The 19,071-nt window shown below is 55.8% G+C and overlaps 1 protein-coding gene across 1 annotated transcript in view; it reads left to right on the top strand.

The window, feature by feature from the left end:
- The first annotated feature begins 1,075 nt into the window (after positions 1–1,075).
- Positions 1,076–19,071, top strand: part of acaa1 (acetyl-CoA acyltransferase 1) — a 56,737-nt gene continuing 38,741 nt past the window's right edge. The window contains exons 1-4 of the mRNA XM_072508074.1: positions 1,076–1,673; positions 9,159–9,252; positions 17,724–17,781; positions 17,873–17,952. Of these exons, the coding sequence (XP_072364175.1) occupies positions 1,521–1,673; positions 9,159–9,252; positions 17,724–17,781; positions 17,873–17,952 (385 nt within the window). The 5' untranslated portion in view covers positions 1,076–1,520. The remainder of the gene's footprint in view (positions 1,674–9,158; positions 9,253–17,723; positions 17,782–17,872; positions 17,953–19,071) is intronic.

The following is a 19,071-nucleotide window of genomic DNA, read 5'->3' as shown; positions in this document are numbered from 1 at the left end:
TGTGTGTGTGTGTGTGGGTCAGGGATATCTGTGTGTGTGGACAGTGTGGGTCAGGGATATCTGTGTGTGTGTGTGTGGACAGTGTGGGTCAGGGATATGTGTGTGTGTGTGGACAGTGGGTCACGGATATCTGTGTGCGTGTGGACAGTGGGTCACGGATATCTGTGTGTGTGGAGGGTGGGTCACGGATATCTGTGTGCGTGTGGACAGTGTGGGTCAGGGATATCTGTGTGCGTGTGGACAGTGTGGGTCAGGGATATCTGTGTGTGTGTGGACAGTGTGGGTCAGGGATATGTGTGTGTGTGTGGACAGTGTGGGTCAGGGATATCTGTGTGTGTGTGTGGACAGTGTGGGTCAGGGATATCTGTGTGTGTGTGTGGACAGTGTGAGTCAGGGATATCTGTGTGTGTGTGTGGACAGTGTGGGTCAGGGATATCTGTGTGTGTGTGTGTGGGTCAGGGATATCTGTGTATGTGTGGACAGTGTGGGTCAGGGATATCTGTGTGTGTGTGGACAGTGTGGGTCAGGGATATGTGTGTGTGTGTGTGGACAGTGTGGGTCAGGGATATCTGTGTGGACAGTGTGTGTCAGGGATATCTGTGTGTGTGTGGACAGTGTGGGTCATGGATATCTGTGTGTGTGTGGACAGTGTGGGTCAGGGATATCTGTGTGTGTGTGTGGGTCAGGGATATCTGTGTGTGTGTGTGTGGGTCAGGGATATGTGTGTGTGTGTGTGGGTCAAGGATATCTGTGTGTGTGTGTGTGTGGGTCAGGGATATCTGTGTGTGTGTGGACAGTGTGGGTCAGGGATATCTGTGTGTGTGTGTGGACAGTGTGGGTCAGGGATATCTGTGTGTGTGTGTGGACAGTGTGGGTCAGGGATATCTGTGTGTGTGTGTGGACAGTGTGGGTCAGGGATATCTGTGTGTGTGTGTGTGTCGACAGTGGGTCAGGGATATCTGTGTATTTTGCTGACAGTTTCCGGATTTTCAATGATTCTGATTCCGGGCTGGACGGAAGAGGCTGTCACGTGATGGGGATATTGTAGCAAAGTCGGAAGAGATACAGAGTGAGAGACAGAAACTGACACATAGAGAGACAGACACAGAGTGAGATAGAGAGAAACACACAGAGTGAGATAGAGAGACAGACACACACAGAGTGAGATAGAGAGACACACACACAGAGTGAGATAGAGAGAAACACACACAGAGATAGAGAGAAACACACACAGAGATAGAGAGAAACACACAGAGTGAGATAGAGAGACAGACACACACATGAAACAAACATAGAGAGACTGAGACAGAATTAGATAAAAAGAGAGATACAGAGAGAAACCCAGACAGTTACAGAGTGAGAACAGCTCCTCGGTCTCCCTGACCCACTTTCCCAGTCGCTCCCTCCTCACTATCCCAGTCCCTCTCTCCCTCCTCTCCCAGTCCCTCTCTCCCTCCTCTCCCAGTCCCCCTCTCCCTCCTCTCCCAGTCCCTCTCTCCCTCCCTCTCTCCCGGTCACCGATGCTCCGGCTCCGGGTGCTGTCCGGCCATCTGGCCCCGGACTCCGGGCAGCCCCGGGGACAGGGACATGGGGAACCGGGCGGAGCCTCGGAGGTGGTTCTGGTTCACGGAGTGAGGACAGCGATCGGCAAAGCGAAGAAAGGAAGCTTCAAGGTACCGGGAGAGAGTAGAGAGGGAGTGAGTGTGGAAGGGGAGAGTGGAGAGGGAGTGAGTGAGTGTGAAAGGGGAGAATGGAGAGGGAGTGAGCGTGGAAGGGGAGTGGAGAGGGAGTGAGCGTGGAAGGGGGAGGGTGTGTGTGTGGAGGGGGAGTGTGTGTGGAGGGGGAGTGTGTGTGGAGGGGGAGTATGTGTGTGTGGAGGGGGAGTGTGTGTGTGTGGAGGGGGAGTGTGTGTGTGTGGAGGGGGAGTGTGTGTGTGTGGAGGGGGAGTGTGTGTGTGGAGGGGGAGTGTGTGTGGAGGGGGAGTATGTGTGTGTGGAGGGGGAGTGTGTGTGTGTGGAGGGGGAGTGTGTGTGTGTGGAGGGGGAGTGTGTGTGTGGAGGGGGAGTGTGTGTGTGGAGGGGGAGTGTGTGTGTGTGGAGGGGGAGTGTCTGTGTGTGTGGAGGGGGAGTGTCTGTGTGTGTGGAGGGGGAGTGTGTGTGTGTGTGTGTGTGGAGGGGGAGTTTGTGTGTGTGTGGAGGGGGAGTGTGTGTGTGTGTGTGGAGGGGGAGTGTGTGTGTGTGTGGAGGGGGAGTGTGTGTGTGTGTGTGGAGGGGGAGTTTGTGTGTGTGTGGAGGGGGAGTGTGTGTGTGTGTGGAGGGGGAGTGTGTGTGTGTGTGGAGGGGGAGTGTGTGTGTGTGGAGGGGGAGTGTGTGTGTGTGTGGAGGGGGAGTGTGTGTGTGTGTGGAGGGGGAGTGTGTGTGTGTGTGGAGGGGGGAGTGTGTGTGGAGGGGGAGTGTGTGTGTGTGTGGAGGGGGAGTGTGTGTGTGTGTGGAGGGGGAGTGTGTGTGTGTGTGGAGGGGGAGTGTGTGTGTGTGTGGAGGGGGAGTGTGTGTGTGTGTGGAGGGGGAGTGTGTGTGTGTGTGTGGAGGGGGAGTGTGTGTGTGTGTGGAGGGGGAGTGTGTGTGTGTGGGTGGAGGGGGAGTGTGTGTATGTGTGGAGGGTGTGTGCGCGTGTGTGGAGGGGGAGTGTGTGTGGAGGGGACAGCGTTTGGAATGAATGATTGGAGGGAATGAATGAGTTAATATTTCTATTCTGTGACCTTTGATCCTTGCGTTTGGCCATTGGCCGAGTTTGTGTTGAATGTCTGAACTTTGAACTGTGGGGAGTTGGCAACTGGAAATATTCCCAATCGCCTGGAGCCTTGACATGTCCCCCTGCCCACACTGCAAATCTCGGTCTCGTACCAATCCCTCATCCCCACCCCCTCATCCCCACCCCCTGTCCCTAACTCCCTCATTCCCCCACCCCCTCATTCCCCACTCCCTCACTCCCCACCCCCTCACTCCCCACCCCCCTCCTCCCCGCCCCCTCATTCCCCGCCCCCTCATTCCCCGCCCCCTCATTCCCCGCCCCCTCATCCCCGCCCCCTCATCCCCGCCCCCTCATCCCCGCCCCCTCGTCCCCGCCCCCTTGTCCCCACTCCCTCACTCCCCACCCCCTCACTCCCCACCCCGTCATCCCCATTCCCTCACTCCCCAGCCCCCTCATCCCCACCCCCTCATCCCCACCCCCTCATCCCCACCCCCTGTCCCTAACTCCCTCATCCCCACCGCCTGTCCCTAACTCCCTCATCCCCACCCCGTCATCCCCACCCCGTCATCCCCACCCCGTCATCCCCACCCCCTCATCCCCACCCCCTCATCCCCACCCCCTCATCCCCAAGTCTCTCATCCCCCACCCCCTCATCCCCACCCCCTCATCCCCACCCCCTCATCCCCACCCCCTCATCCCCACCCCCCTCATCCCCACCCCCTCATCCCCACCCCCTCATCCCCACCCCCTGATCCCCACCCCCTCATCCCCACCCCCTGTCCCTAACTCCCTCTTCCCCACCCCCTCATCCCCCACCCCCTCATCCCCCACCCCCTCTTCCCCACCCCCTCTTCCCCACCCCCTCTTCCCCACCCCCTCTTCCCCACCCCCTCTTCCCCACCCCCTCTTCCCCACCCCCTCATCCCCCACCCCTCATCCCCCACCCCCTCATCCCCCACCCCTCATCCCCCACATCCCCCACCCCCTCATCCCCCACCCCCTCATCCCCCACATCCCCCACCCCCTCATCCCCCACATCCCCCACCCCCTCATCCCCACCCCCTCATCCCCACCCCCTCATCCCCACCCCCTCATCCCCACCCCCTCATCCCCACCCCCTCATCCCCACCCCCTCATCCCCCATCCCCTCATCCCCCACCCCCTCATCCCCCCACCCCCTCATCCCCCCACCCCCTCATCCCCCCACCCCCTCATCCCCCCACCCCCTCATCCCCCCACCCCCTCATCCCCCCACCCCCTCATCCCCCACCCCCTCATCCCCCACCCCCTCATCCCCCACCCCCTCATCCCCCTCATCCCCATCCCCCTCATCCCCCATCCCCCTCATCCCCCCGCCCCCTCATCCCCTCGCCCCCTCCCCCCTCAGGCCCCTCCCCCCTCAGGCCCCTCCCCCCTCAGGCCCCTCCCCCCTCAGGCCCCACCCCCTCAGGCCCCACCCCCTCAGGCCCCACCCCCTCAGGCCCCACCCCCTCAGGCCCCACCCCCTCAGCCCCCACCCCCCTCAGCCCCCACCCCCCTCAGCCCCCACCCCCCTCAGCCCCCACCCCCCTCAGCCCCCACCCCCCTCAGCCCCCACCCCTCTCACTCCCCCCCCACCCCTCTCACTCCCCCCCACCCCTCTCACTCCCCCCCACCCCTCTCACTCCCCCCCACCCCTCTCACTCCCCCCCCCACCCCTCTCACTCCCCCCCACCCCTCTCACTCCCCCCCACCCCTCTCACTCCCCCCCCCACCCCTCTCACTCCCCCCCACCCCTCTCACTCCCCCCCCACCCCTCTCACCCCCCACCCCTCTCACTCCCCCCCACCCCTCTCACTCCCCCCCCACTTCATTCATCACCCCCCTCAGCCTCTAACCCCTTTATTTCCACTCCCTCAATCCCCACCCCCCTCAGCCTCTAACCCCCTCATTCTCACCACCTCATTCCCCACTCCCCCTCAGCCTCTAACCCCTTCATTCCCACCCCCTCATTCCTTCCCCCCTCAGCCTCAAACCCCCTCATCCCCCACCCCCTCAGCCTCTAACCCCCTCATCCCCCACCCCCTCATCCCCCACCCCCTCATCCCCCACCCCCTCAGCCTCTAACCCCCTCATTTTCACTCCCTCATTCCCCGCCCCCTCATTCCCCGACCCCTCATTCTCCGCCCCCTCATTCCCCGCCCCCTCATTCCCCGCCCCCTCACCCCCCGCCCCCTCGCCCCCCGCCCCCTCGCCCCCCGCCCCCTCGCCCCCCGCCCCCTCGCCCCCCGCCCCCTCGCCCCCCGCCCCCTCGCCCCCCGCCCCCTCGCCCCCCCGCCCCCTCGCCACCCGCCCCCTCGCCCCCCGCCCCCTCATCCCCCGCCCCCTCACCCCCCACCCCTCTCATCCCCCACCCCTCTCATCCCCCACCCCTCTCATCCCCCACCCCTCTCATCCCCCACCCCTCTCATCCCCCACCCCTCTCATCCCCCACCCCTCTCATCCCCCACCCCTCTCATCCCCCACCCCTCTCATCCCCCACCCCTCTCATCCCCCACCCCTCTCATCCCCCACCCCTCTCATCCCCCACCCCTCTCATCCCCCACCCCTCTCATCCCCCACCCCTCTCATCCCCCACCCCTCTCAACCCCCACCCCTCTCATCCCCCACCCCTCTCATCCCCCACCCCTCTCATCCCCCACCCCTCTCATCCCCCACCCCTCTCATCCCCCACCCCTCTCAGTCCCCACCCCTCTCAGTCCCCACCCCTCTCAGACCCCACCCCTCTCAGTCCCCAACCCCTCAGTCCCCACCCCCCCTCAGCATCTAACCCTCTCATTCCCACCACTTCATTCATCACCCCCCTCAGCCTCTAACCCCTTTATTTCCACTCCCTCATTCCCCACCCCCCTCAGCCTCTAACCCCCTCATTCTCACCACCTCATTCCCCACTCCCCCTCAGCCTCTAACCCCTTCATTCCCACCCCCTCATTCCTTCCCCCCTCAGCCTCTAACCCCCTCATTCCCCACCACCCTCAACCTCTAACCCCCTCATTCCCCAACCCCTCATTCCCCGCCCCTTCATTCCCCGCATCCCTCATCCCCCACCCTCCTCAGCCTCTAACCCCCTCATTTTCACTCCCTCATTCCCCGCCCCCTCATTCCCCGCCCCCTCATTCCCCACCCCCTCATTCCCCGCCCCCTCATTCCCCGCCCCCTCATTCCCCGCCCCCTCATTCCCCGCCCCCTCATTCCCCACCCCCTCATTCCCCGCCCCCTCATTCCCCGACCCCTCATTCCCCGACCCCTTCATTCCCCGACCCCTTCATTCCCCGACCCCTTCATTCCCGACCCCTCGTCCCCCACCCCCTCGTCCCCCACCCCCTCGTCCCCCACCCCCTCGTCCCCCACCCCCTCGTCCCCCACCCCCACGTCCCCCACCCCTCTCGTCCCCCACCCCTCTCGTCCCCCACCCCTCTCGTCCCCCACCCCTCTCGTCCCCCACCCCTCTCGTCCCCCACCCCTCTCGTCCCCCACCCCTCTCGTCCCCCACCCCTCTCGTCCCCCACCACTCTCGTCCCCCACCCCTCTCGTCCCCCACCCCTCTCGTCCCCCACCCCTCTCGTCCCGCACCGCTCTCAGCCCCCACCCCCCTCAGCCCCCACCCCCCTCAGCCCCCACCCCCCTCAGCCCCCACCCCTCTCACTCCCCACCCCTCTCACTCCCCACCCCTCTCACTCCCCACCCCTCTCACTCCCCACCCCCTCAGTCCCCACCCCTCTCAGTCCCCACACCTTCATTCATCACCCCCCTCAGCCTCTAACCCCTTTATTTCCACTCCCTCATTCCCCACCCCCCTCAGCCTCTAACCCCCTCATTCTCACCACCTCATTCCCCACTCCCCCTCAGCCTCTAACCCCTTCATTCCAAGCCCCTCATTCCTTCCCCCCTCAGCCTCAAACCCCCTCATCCCCCACCCCCCTCAGCCTCTAACCCCCTCATTTTCACTCCCTCATTCCCCGCCACCCTCATTTCCCGCCACCCTCATTCCCCGCCCCCTCATTCCCCGCCACCCTCATTCCCCGCCACCCTCATTCCCCGCCCCCTCATTCCCCGCCCCCTCATTCCCCGCCCCCTCATTTCCCGCCCCCTCATTTCCCGCCCCCTCATCTCCCGCCCCCTCATCTCCCGCCCCCTCATCTCCCGCCCCCTCATCTCCCGCCCCCTCATCTCCCGCCCCCTCATCCCCCGCCCCCTCATCCCCCGCCCCCTCATCCCCGCCCCCTCATCCCCCGCCCCCTCATCCCCCGCCCCCTCATCCCCCGCCCCCTCATCCCCCGCCCCCTCATCCCCCGCCCCCTCATCCCCCGCCCCCTCATCCCTCGCCCCCTCATCCCCCGCCCCCTCATTCCCCGCCCCCTCATTCCCCGCCCCCTCATTCCCCGCCCCCTCATTCCCCGCCCCCTCATTCCCCGCCCCCTCATTCCCCGCCCCCTCATTCCCCGCCACTTCATTCATCACCCCCCTCAGCCTCTAACCCCTTTATTTCCACTCCCTCATTCCCCACCCCCCCTCAGCCTCTAACCCCCTCATTCTCACCACCTCATTCCCCACTCCCCCTCAGCCTCTAACCCCTTCATTCCCACCCCTCAATCCTTCCCCCCTCAATCCTTCCCCCCTCAGCCTCTAACCCCCTCATTCCCCACCACCCTCAACCTCTAACCCCCTCGTTCCCCAACCCCTCGTTCCCCAACCCCTCGTTCCCCAACCCCTCGTTCCCCAACCCCTCGTTCCCCAACCCCTCGTTCCCCAACCCCTCGTTCCCCAACCCCTCGTTCCCCAACCCCTCCTGCCCCAACCCCTCCTGCCCCAACCCCTCCTGCCCCAACCCCTCCTGCCCCAACCCCTCCTGCCCCAACCCCTCCTGCCCCAACCCCTCCTGCCCCAACCCCTCCTGCCCCAACCCCTCCTGCCCCAACCCCTCCTGCCCCAACCCCTCCTGCCCCAACCCCTCCTGCCCCAACCCCTCCTGCCCCAACCCCTCCTGCCCCAACCCCTCCTGCCCCAACCCCTCCTGCCCCAACCCCTCCTGCCCCAACCCCTCCTGCCCCAACCCCTCCTGCCCCAACCCCTCCTGCCCCAACCCCTCCTGCCCCAACCCCTCCTGCCCCAACCCCTCCTGCTCCAACCCCTCCTGCCCCAACCCCTCCTGCCCCAACCCCTCCTGCCCCAACCCCTCCTGCCCCAACCCCTCCTGCCCCAACCCCTCCTGCCCCAACCCCTCCTGCCCCAACCCCTCCTGCCCCAACCCCTCCTGCCCCAACCCCTCCTGCCCCAACCCCTCCTGCCCCAACCCCTCCTGCCCCAACCCCTCCTGCCCCAACCCCCATTCCCCACCCCCCTTCCCCACCCCCCCTTCCCCAACTCCCCCCTTCCCCAACTCCCTCCTTCCCCCAACTCCCTCCTTCCCCCAACTCCCTCCTTCCCCCAACTCCCTCCTTCCCCCAACTCCCTCCTTCCCCCTCCTTCCCCCTCCTTCCCCCTCCTTCCCCCTCCTTCCCCCTCCTTCCCCCTCCTGCCCCCTCCTTCCCCCTCCTTCCCCCTCCTTCCCCCTTCCCCCTTCCCCCAACTCCCTCCTTCCCCCAACTCCCTCAGCCTCTAACCCCTTCATTCTCCACCCCCACAGTCTCTTTTTAAAAAATAAGTTTGAAGTACCCAATTCATTTTTTCTCCATTAAGGGGCAATTTAGCGTGGCCAATCCACCTATCCTGCTCATCTTTGGGTTGTGGGGGTGAAACCCACGCAGACACCGAGGGAATGTGCAAACTCCACATAGACAATGACCTGGGGCCGGGATCGAACCTGGATCCTCGGCGCCGTGAGGCAGCAGTGCTAACCACTGCGCCACCGTGCCGCCCCATCCCCGAATCTCTTAACCTTCTCTATTCCATCCCCTCTCAGCCTCCGACCCCCATTCGCCACCCCCTCAATCTCTAATTCCCCTTATCCCCTGTCCTCTCGGTCTCTAAACCCTTATTTTCCACCTCCATCTCAGAGACCCCCCCCCCCCCATTCACCACCCCTTGGGGGTTTACTAATTAAAACTGTTTTGTTGTAGGGGAGTTTTCAATCCCAGGTCTTTCCTTGGGTGAACAGTGCATGCTTCACTGAGCGTTCCAGCCAATTTAGTTGACTCTCCTCTGCGAACGGGAAGCATCCTTGTCCTTCCTGAGTATTCCCCGGGAAACACTTCCCCGAAACCTGGAATTATTAGATAAGACGCCGTCTTACTCACTCTGATTTTATTTGGTCAAGGTCAGAATATCGTTTTAACAATATTTCTCCATTAACATCCCCCCCCCCCCCCCCCCCTACATGCGCCTCTGACTTAACGGGGGCGCCCGAGTAACTTCTGTGATCCTTACAGGACACAACACCAGACGAACTGCTCTCCGCTGTCATGCTCGCTGTGCTGAGAGATGTCGGACTTGAGCCTCATCATCTTGGGGACATATGTGTTGGTAACGGAAGCCTATCTATCCTCTTTCTTTTTTTTATTGAAAAGTCCCTTTTGTTTTTCAATCTTTAATCCAATTCAGTCCCAGAACAGAGAGTGCCGTCATCAAGGATTTTAAAAATCTAATCCAGACTGACTCTCCTGCAGAATATTCGGGGCGTGTTGAACTCCCGTCCATGAAGGACTCTTGCGATGTAGCCCTTGTTCCATTGTAGCTCATTTGCGCACTGCAATCAAATAAATGACCAATGGAGTTCTGGCGGCATGGTGGCATAGTGGTTAGCACTGATGCTTCACAGCACCGGGATCCCAGGTTCGATTCCCGGCTTGGGAAGCCTGACGAGTGCTCCGGTTTCCTCCCACAAGTCCCGAAAGATGTGCTGTTCGGCGAATTGGTCATTTCTGGCGACGAGGGATTTTCACAGTAACTTCATTGCAGTGTTAATGTGAGCCTACTTGTGACACTAATAACAGATTATAGAAGAGTCATATCGGACCCGAAACGTTACCCTCTTCACAGATGCTGCCGGACTGGCTGCGTTTATCCTGCATATTCTGCTTTTTATTTCGGATCTTTCGCTTCTGTGATATTTTGCTTTTGTAGTCATAAATGACCAAGAACAAATCTCTCTCTATGTCAAGGTCTGCACTGTATGTTCTATGACATAATAATAATGATAATCTTTATTGTCACAAGTAGGCTTACATTAACACTGCAATGAAGTTACTGTGAAAAGCCCCTAGTCGCCACATTCCGGCACCTGTTCGGGTACACTGAGGGCGAATTCAGAATGTCCAATTCACCTAACAGCATCTCTTTCAGGACTTGTGGGAGGAAACCGGAGCACCCGGAGGAAACCAACGCACACACGGGGAGACTCCGCACAGACAGTGTAAAAGAGCTTCTTTATATAAACAACAAAGTTTAACAACAGCAGTAATAACAGATTCCCAAGCCAGGAATCGAACCTGGGACCCTGGCGCTGTGAAGCGACAGTGCTACCGTGTTACAAGAATCAGCATAGAATCCCTACAGTGCAGAAGGATGCCATTCGGCCCATCAATTCTGCACCGACCCTCTGAAAGAGCACCCTACCCAGGCCCATGTCCCCGACCTATCCCGTAACCCCACCTAACCTTTGGACACTAAGGGGTAATTTAGCACAGCTGATCCACGTAACCTGCACATGTTTGGACTGTGGGAGGAAACCGGAGCACCCGGAGGAAACCCACGCACACACGGGGAGAACGTGCAAACTCCACACAGTCACCCAAGCCGGGAATCGAACCTGGGACCCCGGAGCTGTGAAGCAGCAGTGTTAACCACCGTGTTATCCTGGGGAGGCTTCCCTCAAGGAACCTTTTTTAATGTCTGCCTTCCAGGGTAATTAGGATTTTACATTCACACCTGAACTGAAAGATGACCCCTCCGACAGTGCTGCACTCCCTCGGTGCGGCACTCGAAACAACAGCCTACTTCCTGTGCTCGAGTCTCCCGGAGTGGGGCTTGAACCCACGACCTTCTGATTCGAGATGAGAGTTGGCATCCGCTCAGCAAAGGCCAAGTTTCTTTATTGTTCCACCGAATGTGGACGTCATTGGCCATCCCTATCTGCACTTGAACTGAGCGGCTTGCCATTGCTGAAGGCAGTGAAGGGTTGTTTGTGGTGGCTTGAGAATTATTATTAGATTATTATTATTAAGTAGGTAGTCAAATGCGTCATTTAAAAGAAAGAGCTTCTTTATATAAACAACAAAGTTTAACAACAGCAGTAATAACTATGGAAACAGATCCATCTCTGGATCTGTAAAGATTTAATCACCTGCTAATGCTCGCATTCCAAGCATTGTTTGGCATCTTTGAATCTGTCTATATATGTGTTTCTGGAACATCCCTCTTCATTCACCTGAGGAAGGAGCAGCGCTCCGAAAGCTAGTGACATCGAAACAAACCTGTTGGACTTTAACCTGGTGTTGTAAGACTTCTTACTGTGCTCACCCCAGTCCAACGCCGGCATCTCCACATTATGGAAACAGGAGCAGTAGTAAAACAAATCTTGTTCACAGAACACTCTCTTGCGCACTGCAAACTGCACCCCCCCCCCAAAAGCTCGCACAAGCTCAGAACCCTCAACAGATGCCAGTAAAACAATTACATCGGAGATTGAACACTCTGTACTCAAAATGACGCTCTGTAATTAGAACATAGAACATAGAACATAGAAAATACAGCACAGAACAGGCCCTTCGGCCCACGATGTTGTGCCGAACCTTTGTCCTAGATTAATCATAGATTATCATTGAATCTACAGTGCAGAAGGAGGCCATTCGGCCCCCTGAGTCTGCACCAGCTCTTGGAAAGAGCACCCTACCCAAACTCAACACCTCCACCCAACACCAAGGGCAATTTGGACATTAAGGGCAATTTAGCATTGGCCAATTCACCTAACCCGCACATCTTTGGACTGTGGGAGGAAACCGGAGCACCCGGAGGAAACCCACGCAGACACGGGGAGGACGTGCAGACTCCGCACAGACAATGACCCAAGCCGAAATCGAACCTGGGACCATGGATCTGTGAAGCAATTGTGCTATCCACAATGCTACCGTGCTGCCCTTAAGAACAAATAAATCTACACTATATAATTTTCCCGTAATCCATGTACCTATCCAACAGCTGCTTGAAGGTCACTAATGTTTCCGACTCAACTACTTCCACAGGCAGTGCATTCCATGCCCCCACTACTCTCTGGGTAAAGAACCTACCTCTGATATCCCTCCTATATCTTCCACCTTTCACCTTAAATTTATGTCCCCTTGTAATGGTGTGTTCCACCTGGGGAAAAAGTCTCTGACTGTCTACTCTATCTATTCCCCTGATCATCTTATAAACCTCTATCAAGTCGCCCCTCATCCTTCTCCGCTCTAATGAGAAAAGGCCTAGCACCCTCAACCTTTCCTCGTAAGACCTACTCTCCATTCCAGGCAACATCCTGGTAAATCTTCTTTGCACCTTTTCCAGAGCTTCCACATCCTTCCTAAAATGAGGCGACCAGAACTGTACACAGTACTCCAAATGTGGCCTTACCAAAGTTTTGTACAGCTGCATCATCACCTCACGGCTCTTAAATTCAATCCCTCTGTTAATGAACGCGAGCACACCATAGGCCTTCTTCACAGCTCTATCCACTTGAGTGGCAACTTTCAAAGATGTATGAACATAGACCCCAAGGTCTCTCTGCTCCTCCACAATGCCAAGAACTCTACCGTTAACCCTGTATTCCGCATTCATATTTGTCCTTCCAAAATGGACAACCTCACACTTTTCAGGGTTAAACTCCATCTGCCACTTCTCAGCCCAGCTCTGCATCCTATCTATGTCTCTTTGCAGCCGACAACAGCCCTCCTTACTATCCACAACTCCACCAATCTTCGTATCGTCTGCAAATTTACTGACCCACCCTTCAACTCCCTCATCCAAGTCATTAATGAAAATCACAACCAGCAGAGGACCCAGAACTGATCCCTGCGGTACACCACTGGTAACTGGGATCCAGGCTGAATATTTGCCATCCACCACCACTCTCTGACTTCTATCGGTTAGCCAGTTCGTTATCCAACTGGCCAAATTTCCCACTATCCCATGCCTCCTTACTTTGTGCAGAAGCCTACCATGGGGAACTTTATCAAATGCCTTACTAAAATCCATGTACACTACATCCACTGCTTTACCTTCATCCACATGCTTGGTCACCTCCTCAAAGAATTCAATAAGATTTGTAAGGCAAGACCTACCCCTCACAAATCCGTGCTGACTATCCCTAATCAAGCAGTGTCTTTCCAGATGCTCAGAAATCCTATCCTTCAGTACCCTTTCCATTACTTTGCCTACCACCGAAGTAAGACTAACTGGCCTGTAATTCCCAGGGTTATCCCTAGTTCCTTTTTTGAACAGGGGCACGGCATTCGCCACTCTCCAATCCCCTGGTACCACCCCTGTTGACAGTGAGGACGAAAAGATAATTGCCAACGGCTCTGCAATTTCATCTCTTGCTTCCCATAGAATCCTTGGATATAACCCGTCAGGCCCGGGGGACTTGTCTATCCTCAAGTTTTTCAAAATGCCCAACACATCTTCCTTCCTAACAAGTATTTCCTCGAGCTTACCAATCTGTTTCACACTGTCCTCTCCAACAATATCGCCCCTCTCATTTGTAAATACAGAAGAAAAGTACTCATTCAAGACCTCGCCTATCTCTTCAGACTCAATACACAATCTCCCGCTACTGTCCTTGATCGGACCTACCCTCGCTCTAGTCATTCTCATATTTCTCACATATGTGTAAAAGGCCTTGGGGTTTTCCTTGATCCTACCCGCCAAAGATTGTTCATGCCCTCTCTTAGCTCTCCTAATCCCTTTCTTCAGTTCCCTCCTGGCTATCTTGTATCCCTCCAATGCCCTGTCTGAACCTTGTTTCCTCAGCCTTACATAAGTCACCTTTTTCCTCTTAACAAGACATTCAACCTCTCTTGTCAACCATGGTTCCCTCACTCGACCATCTCTTCCCTGCCTGACAGGGACATACATATCAAGGACACGTAGCACCTGTTCCTTGAACAAGTTCCACATTTCACTTGTGTCCTTCCCTGCCAGCCTATGTTCCCAACTTATGCACTTCAATTCTTGTCTGACAACATCGTATTTACCCTTCCCCCAATTGTAAACCTTGCCCTGTTGCACGTACCTATCCCTCTCCATTACTAAAGTGAAAGTCACAGAATTGTGGTCACTATCTCCAAAATGCTCCCCCACTAACAAATCTATCACTTGCCCTGGTTCATTACCCAGTACTAAATCCAATATTGCCCCTCCTCTGGTTGGACAATCTACATACTGTGTTAGAAAAGCTTCCTGGACACACTGCACAAACACCACCCCATCCAAACTATTTGATCTAAAGAGTTTCCACTCAATATTTGGGAAGTTAAAGTCGCCCATGACTACCACCCTATGACTTCTGCACCTTTCCAAAATCTGTTTCCCAATCTGTTCCTCCACATCTCTGCTACTATTGGGGGGCCTATAGAAAACTCCTAACAAGGTGACTGCTCCTTTCCTATTTCTGACGTCAACCCATACTACCTCAATAGGGTGATACTCCTCGAACTGCCTTTCTGCAGCTGTTATACTATCTCTAATTAATAATGCCACCCCCCTACCTCTTTTACCACCCTCCCTAATCTTATTGAAACATCTATAACCAGGGACCTCCAACAACCATTTCTGCCCCTCTTCTATCCAAGTTTCCGTGATGGCCACCACATCGTAGTCCCGAGTACCGATCCATGCCTTAAGTTCACCCACCTTATTCCTGATGCTTCTTGCGTTGAAGTATACACACTTCAACCCATCTCCGTGCCTGCAAATACTCTCCTTTGTCAGTGTTCCCTTCCCCACTGCCTCATTACATGCTTTGGCGTCCTGAATATCGGCTACCTTAGTTGCTGGGCTACAAATCCGGTTCCCATTCCCCTGCCAAATTAGTTTAAACCCTCCCGAAGAGTACTAGCAAACCTCCCTCCCAGGATATTGGTGCCCCTCTGGTTCAGATGCAACCCGTCCTGCTTGTACAGGTCCCACCTTCCCCAGAATGCGCTCCAATTATCCAAATACCTGAAGCCCTCCCTCCTACACCATTCCTGCAGCCACGTGTTCAACTGCACTCTCTCCCTATTCCTAGCCTCACTATCACGTGGCACCGGCAACAAACCAGAGATGACAACTCTGTCTGTCCTGACTTTCAACTTCCAGCCTAACTCCCTAAACTTGTTTATTACCTCCACACCCCTTTTCCTACCTATGTCGTTGGTACCAATGTGCACCACGACTTCTGGCTGCTCCCCCTCCCCCTTAAGGATCCTGAAGACACGATCCGAGACATCCCTGGCCCTGGCACCCGGGAGGCAACATACCTTCCGGGAGTCTCGCTCGCGACCACAGAATCTCCTATCTATTCCCCTAACCATTGAATCTCCTACAACTATTGCTTTTCTATTCTCCCCCCTTCCCTTCTGAGCCCCAGAGCCAGACTCAGTGCCAGAGACCTGGCCGCTAGGGCCTTCCCCCGGTAGGTCATCCCCCCCAACAGCATCCAAAACGGTATACTTGTTTTGAAGGGGAACGGCCACGAGGGATCCCTGCACTGTCTGCCTGTTTGTTTTTTTCCCCCTGACTGTAACCCAGCTATTCTTGTCCTGTACCTTGGGTGTGGTTACCTCCCTGTAACTCTTCTCAATCACCCCCTCTGCCTCCCGGATGATCCGAAGTTCATCCAGCTTCAGCTCCAGTTCCCTAACACGGTCTTTGAGGAGCTGAAGTTGGGTGCACTTCCCGCAGGTATAGTCAGTGGGGACACCGGTGGTATCCCTCACCACCCACATCCTACAGGAGGAGCATGTAACTGGCCTAGCCTCCATCCCCTCTTACCTTAAAGAATATAGCTGCTGTGTGGACTAACTAGATCTCCGCCCTCCGACTCTGCTCCCAGTCAGCTACACTTCCTGTAAACACCTGGCTCTCTTTGCACTCTTTGCGGAAATGTCGGAAACAAAATGAAAGGAGCACCTTACTCCCTCCTCACCTAACTCCCTCGGTCACCAAACTCTCACTATCGCACTCAAATGCACCAAATTCAGCACTCCCTCGGTCACCAAACTCTCACTATCGCACTCAAAAAGCACCAAATTCAGCACTCCCTCGGTCACCAAACTCTCACTATCGCACTCAAAAAGCACCAAATTCAGCACTCAGTGCAAACTGAGGCCAAATTAGAGGCCAGGGAGGCAGTGACACAGTGGTATTGTCGCTGGACTAGTAATCCAGAGATCCCGGGTGATGCTCTGGGGACCCGGGTTCGAACCCCACCAAGGCAGATGGTGAAATTTGATTTCAATAAAACGCTGGAATTAAAAGCCGAATGCTGACCATTGTCAGTTCGGTCGGCAGTCAGGAAGGCAAATGCAATGTTGGCATTCATGTCGAGAGGGCTAGAATACAAGACCAGGGATGTACTTCTGAGGCTGTGTAAGGCTCTGGTCAGACCCCATTTGGAGTATTGTGAGCTGTTTTGGGACCCTTTTCTGAAGGAAGGATGAGCTGGCCTTGGAAAGGGTCCAGAGGAGGTTCACAAGAATGATCCCTGGAATGAAGAGCTTGCCGTATGAGGAACATTTGAGGACTCTGGGTCTGTACTCATTGGAGTTTAGAAGGATGAGAGGGGATCTTATTGAAACGTCGAAGATACTGCGAGGCCTGGATAGCGTGGACGTGGAGAGGATGTTTCCACTTGTAGGAAAAACTAGAACCAGAGGGCACCGTCTCAGATTAAAGGGACAATCCTTTAAAACAGAGATGAGGAGGAATTTCTTCAGCCAGAGAGTGGTGAATCTGTGGAACTCTTTGCCGCAGAAGGCTGTGGAGGCCAAATCACTGAGTGTCTTTAAGACAGAGATAGATAGGTTCTTGATCAATAAGGGGATCAGGGGTTATGGGGAGAAGGCTGGAGAATGGGGATGAGAAAAATATCAGAAAGAAATGGTGGAACAGACTCGATGGGCCGAGTGGCCTAATCCTGCTCCTATGTCTTATAGTCTTATTGTCGATTGTCATTAAAAAGCCATCTGGTTCACTAATGTACTTTAGGGAAGGAAATCTGCCGTCCTTACCCGATCTGGCCGACACCTGACTCCAGACCCACAGCAATGCGGTTGACTCCTAAATGCCCACAAGGATGGGCAATAAATGCTGGCCCGGCCTGCAAGGCCCACATCCCCTTTAAACAGACCGCTCGGCCCAGCATGTCTGCGCCAGCCGCAAAACGAGCCGCATTCCATTTTGCAGCATTTGGGTGTGGCCCTGACTTGAGGTTACCAATCCAGACACTTGAGCTGAGGGTTTGTACCTCTCCTACCCCTTCAGGCAGCGAGACCCCCCCACAACCCTCCGGGTGCAGAGTCAGCCGGGTAAGGACACCACATTGCCTTCTCTGAGGGACATTTGTAAACCGGATGGTCACCGTCGCTGATGGTGAGCCTTAATTCCAGATTTTATTCATCACATTCCAATTCCGTTACAGCTGCCGTGGATGGGGTTTGAACACACGTGCCCGGAGCATTAACCTGGGGCCTCTGGATTACTAACCCAGTGACCTTACCGCTACTCCACTCTCCCCCGCGTTGTTGACTGCATTTTCCCTTCTACGGGAGTAACGTTAAGGGATTGCAGGTTGCGAATTGAAGAGTGTGGGGGTGAGGGCCCCGCTCATCGCCACTGCTGCTCCTCCTACAGGGGCAGCACTGTGACGGACTGTCAGTCACAGTCTGCGGCCCATGTGGAACACTTGATTGCATTTTCAGTGATAAGAAATGCAAGCCTCCTTTGTCGTCACATTAATCGTTCCTTTGATCCTCCACTAGGTAATGTCTTGCAGCCAGGTGCTGGAGCTCTGATGGCGAGGGTAGCTCAGTTCTTGAGGTACGTGCTTTCATTTAGTTTTGTTTTCCTTCCAAATTGTTTTGCCCCACAGATTCTGTCGTTTAACCCGTTTACCGTTGCTCCTCTCCAGCGGCATTCCCGAGTCTGTCCCTGTGTACAGCGTCAACCGGCAGTGTTCCTCAGGACTTCAGGCTTTCATTAACATTGCAGGTGAGTGTGTGGGTCTCCATGCATGGGAATAATCTCCACCCACACCTGTAGGGCCTGGAGTAGAGGAGCTGTTGCCTCTTTAACCATCCGCAACACAGGAAGAAAGCCTTCCACTTGTATCGTGTTTTCACCAGCAGTGCAGCACTTTGCGAAGTGTGGTCACGGTGGGCAGCACGGTAGCACACGTGGCTCGCACTGCGGCTTCACAGCGCCAGCGTCCCCGGTTCAATTCCCGGCTTGGGTCACTGTCTGTGCGGAGTCTGCACGTTCTCCCTGTGTGTGCGTGGGTTTCCTCCGGGTGCTCCAGTTTCCTCCCACAGTCCAAAGTTGTGCAGGTTAGGTGGATTGGCCATGCTAAATTGTACTTGGTATCGAAAAAGGTTAGGAGGAGTTCTTGGGTTCTGGAGATAGGGTGGAAGTAAGGGCTTAAGTGGGTCGGTGCAGACTCAGTGGGCCAAATGGCCTCCATCTGCACTGTATGTTCTATGTCACTGTTGAACATTGGAGCCAGTTTGGACACAGCAAGATCCCTCAAACAGCAATATGATAACGGAAAAAGTACTTGAGGGGAGAAAGTTGCAGGACGGTGGGGAATACGCAAGATGTAATGGATAGGCGTGGAGTCAGCACAGCAGAGTGGGCAGCCATTCGGCCCATCGAGTCTATGCAAGCTCTCTGTCGAACATACCCCGTAGCCCTGTGAGTTTAATTTCCTTTTGACGGTATTGAAGATCCTGAACAGCATTGACAAGGTGGATGTAGGGAGGATGTTTCCTCTTGTGGGTGAGTCCAGAACTAGGGGGGCACTCTTTTAAAATTAGGAGCCCGCCTTTTTTTTATAAATATATTTAATTCAAATTTTTTCAGTCAAACAAGAACAATACAGGATTTTCCCCTTTTTTCAACTTTAAAACAATATAAATAATAATGACTGAATTTTTTTTAACAAATAAATAATATATGAACTAAACTGCAACTGCCAACAACAAAATAATAACTCTCCAATACAATAAAGTCCCACATGCCAGTATAAATAACTAATATACAAACAACTATATGAAACCCCTGAGGGCCCGCGTGGGCCCTCCCCCCCGGGTTGCTGCTGCTACCTTCTCCATT

Source organism: Scyliorhinus torazame, chromosome 6 (genome assembly GCF_047496885.1).
Source record: "Scyliorhinus torazame isolate Kashiwa2021f chromosome 6, sScyTor2.1, whole genome shotgun sequence".
In the NCBI taxonomy this organism is placed as follows: domain Eukaryota; kingdom Metazoa; phylum Chordata; class Chondrichthyes; order Carcharhiniformes; family Scyliorhinidae; genus Scyliorhinus; species Scyliorhinus torazame.
Note: the sequence above shows the minus strand (reverse complement) of the source record. Positions and strands in the feature narration are given on the sequence as shown.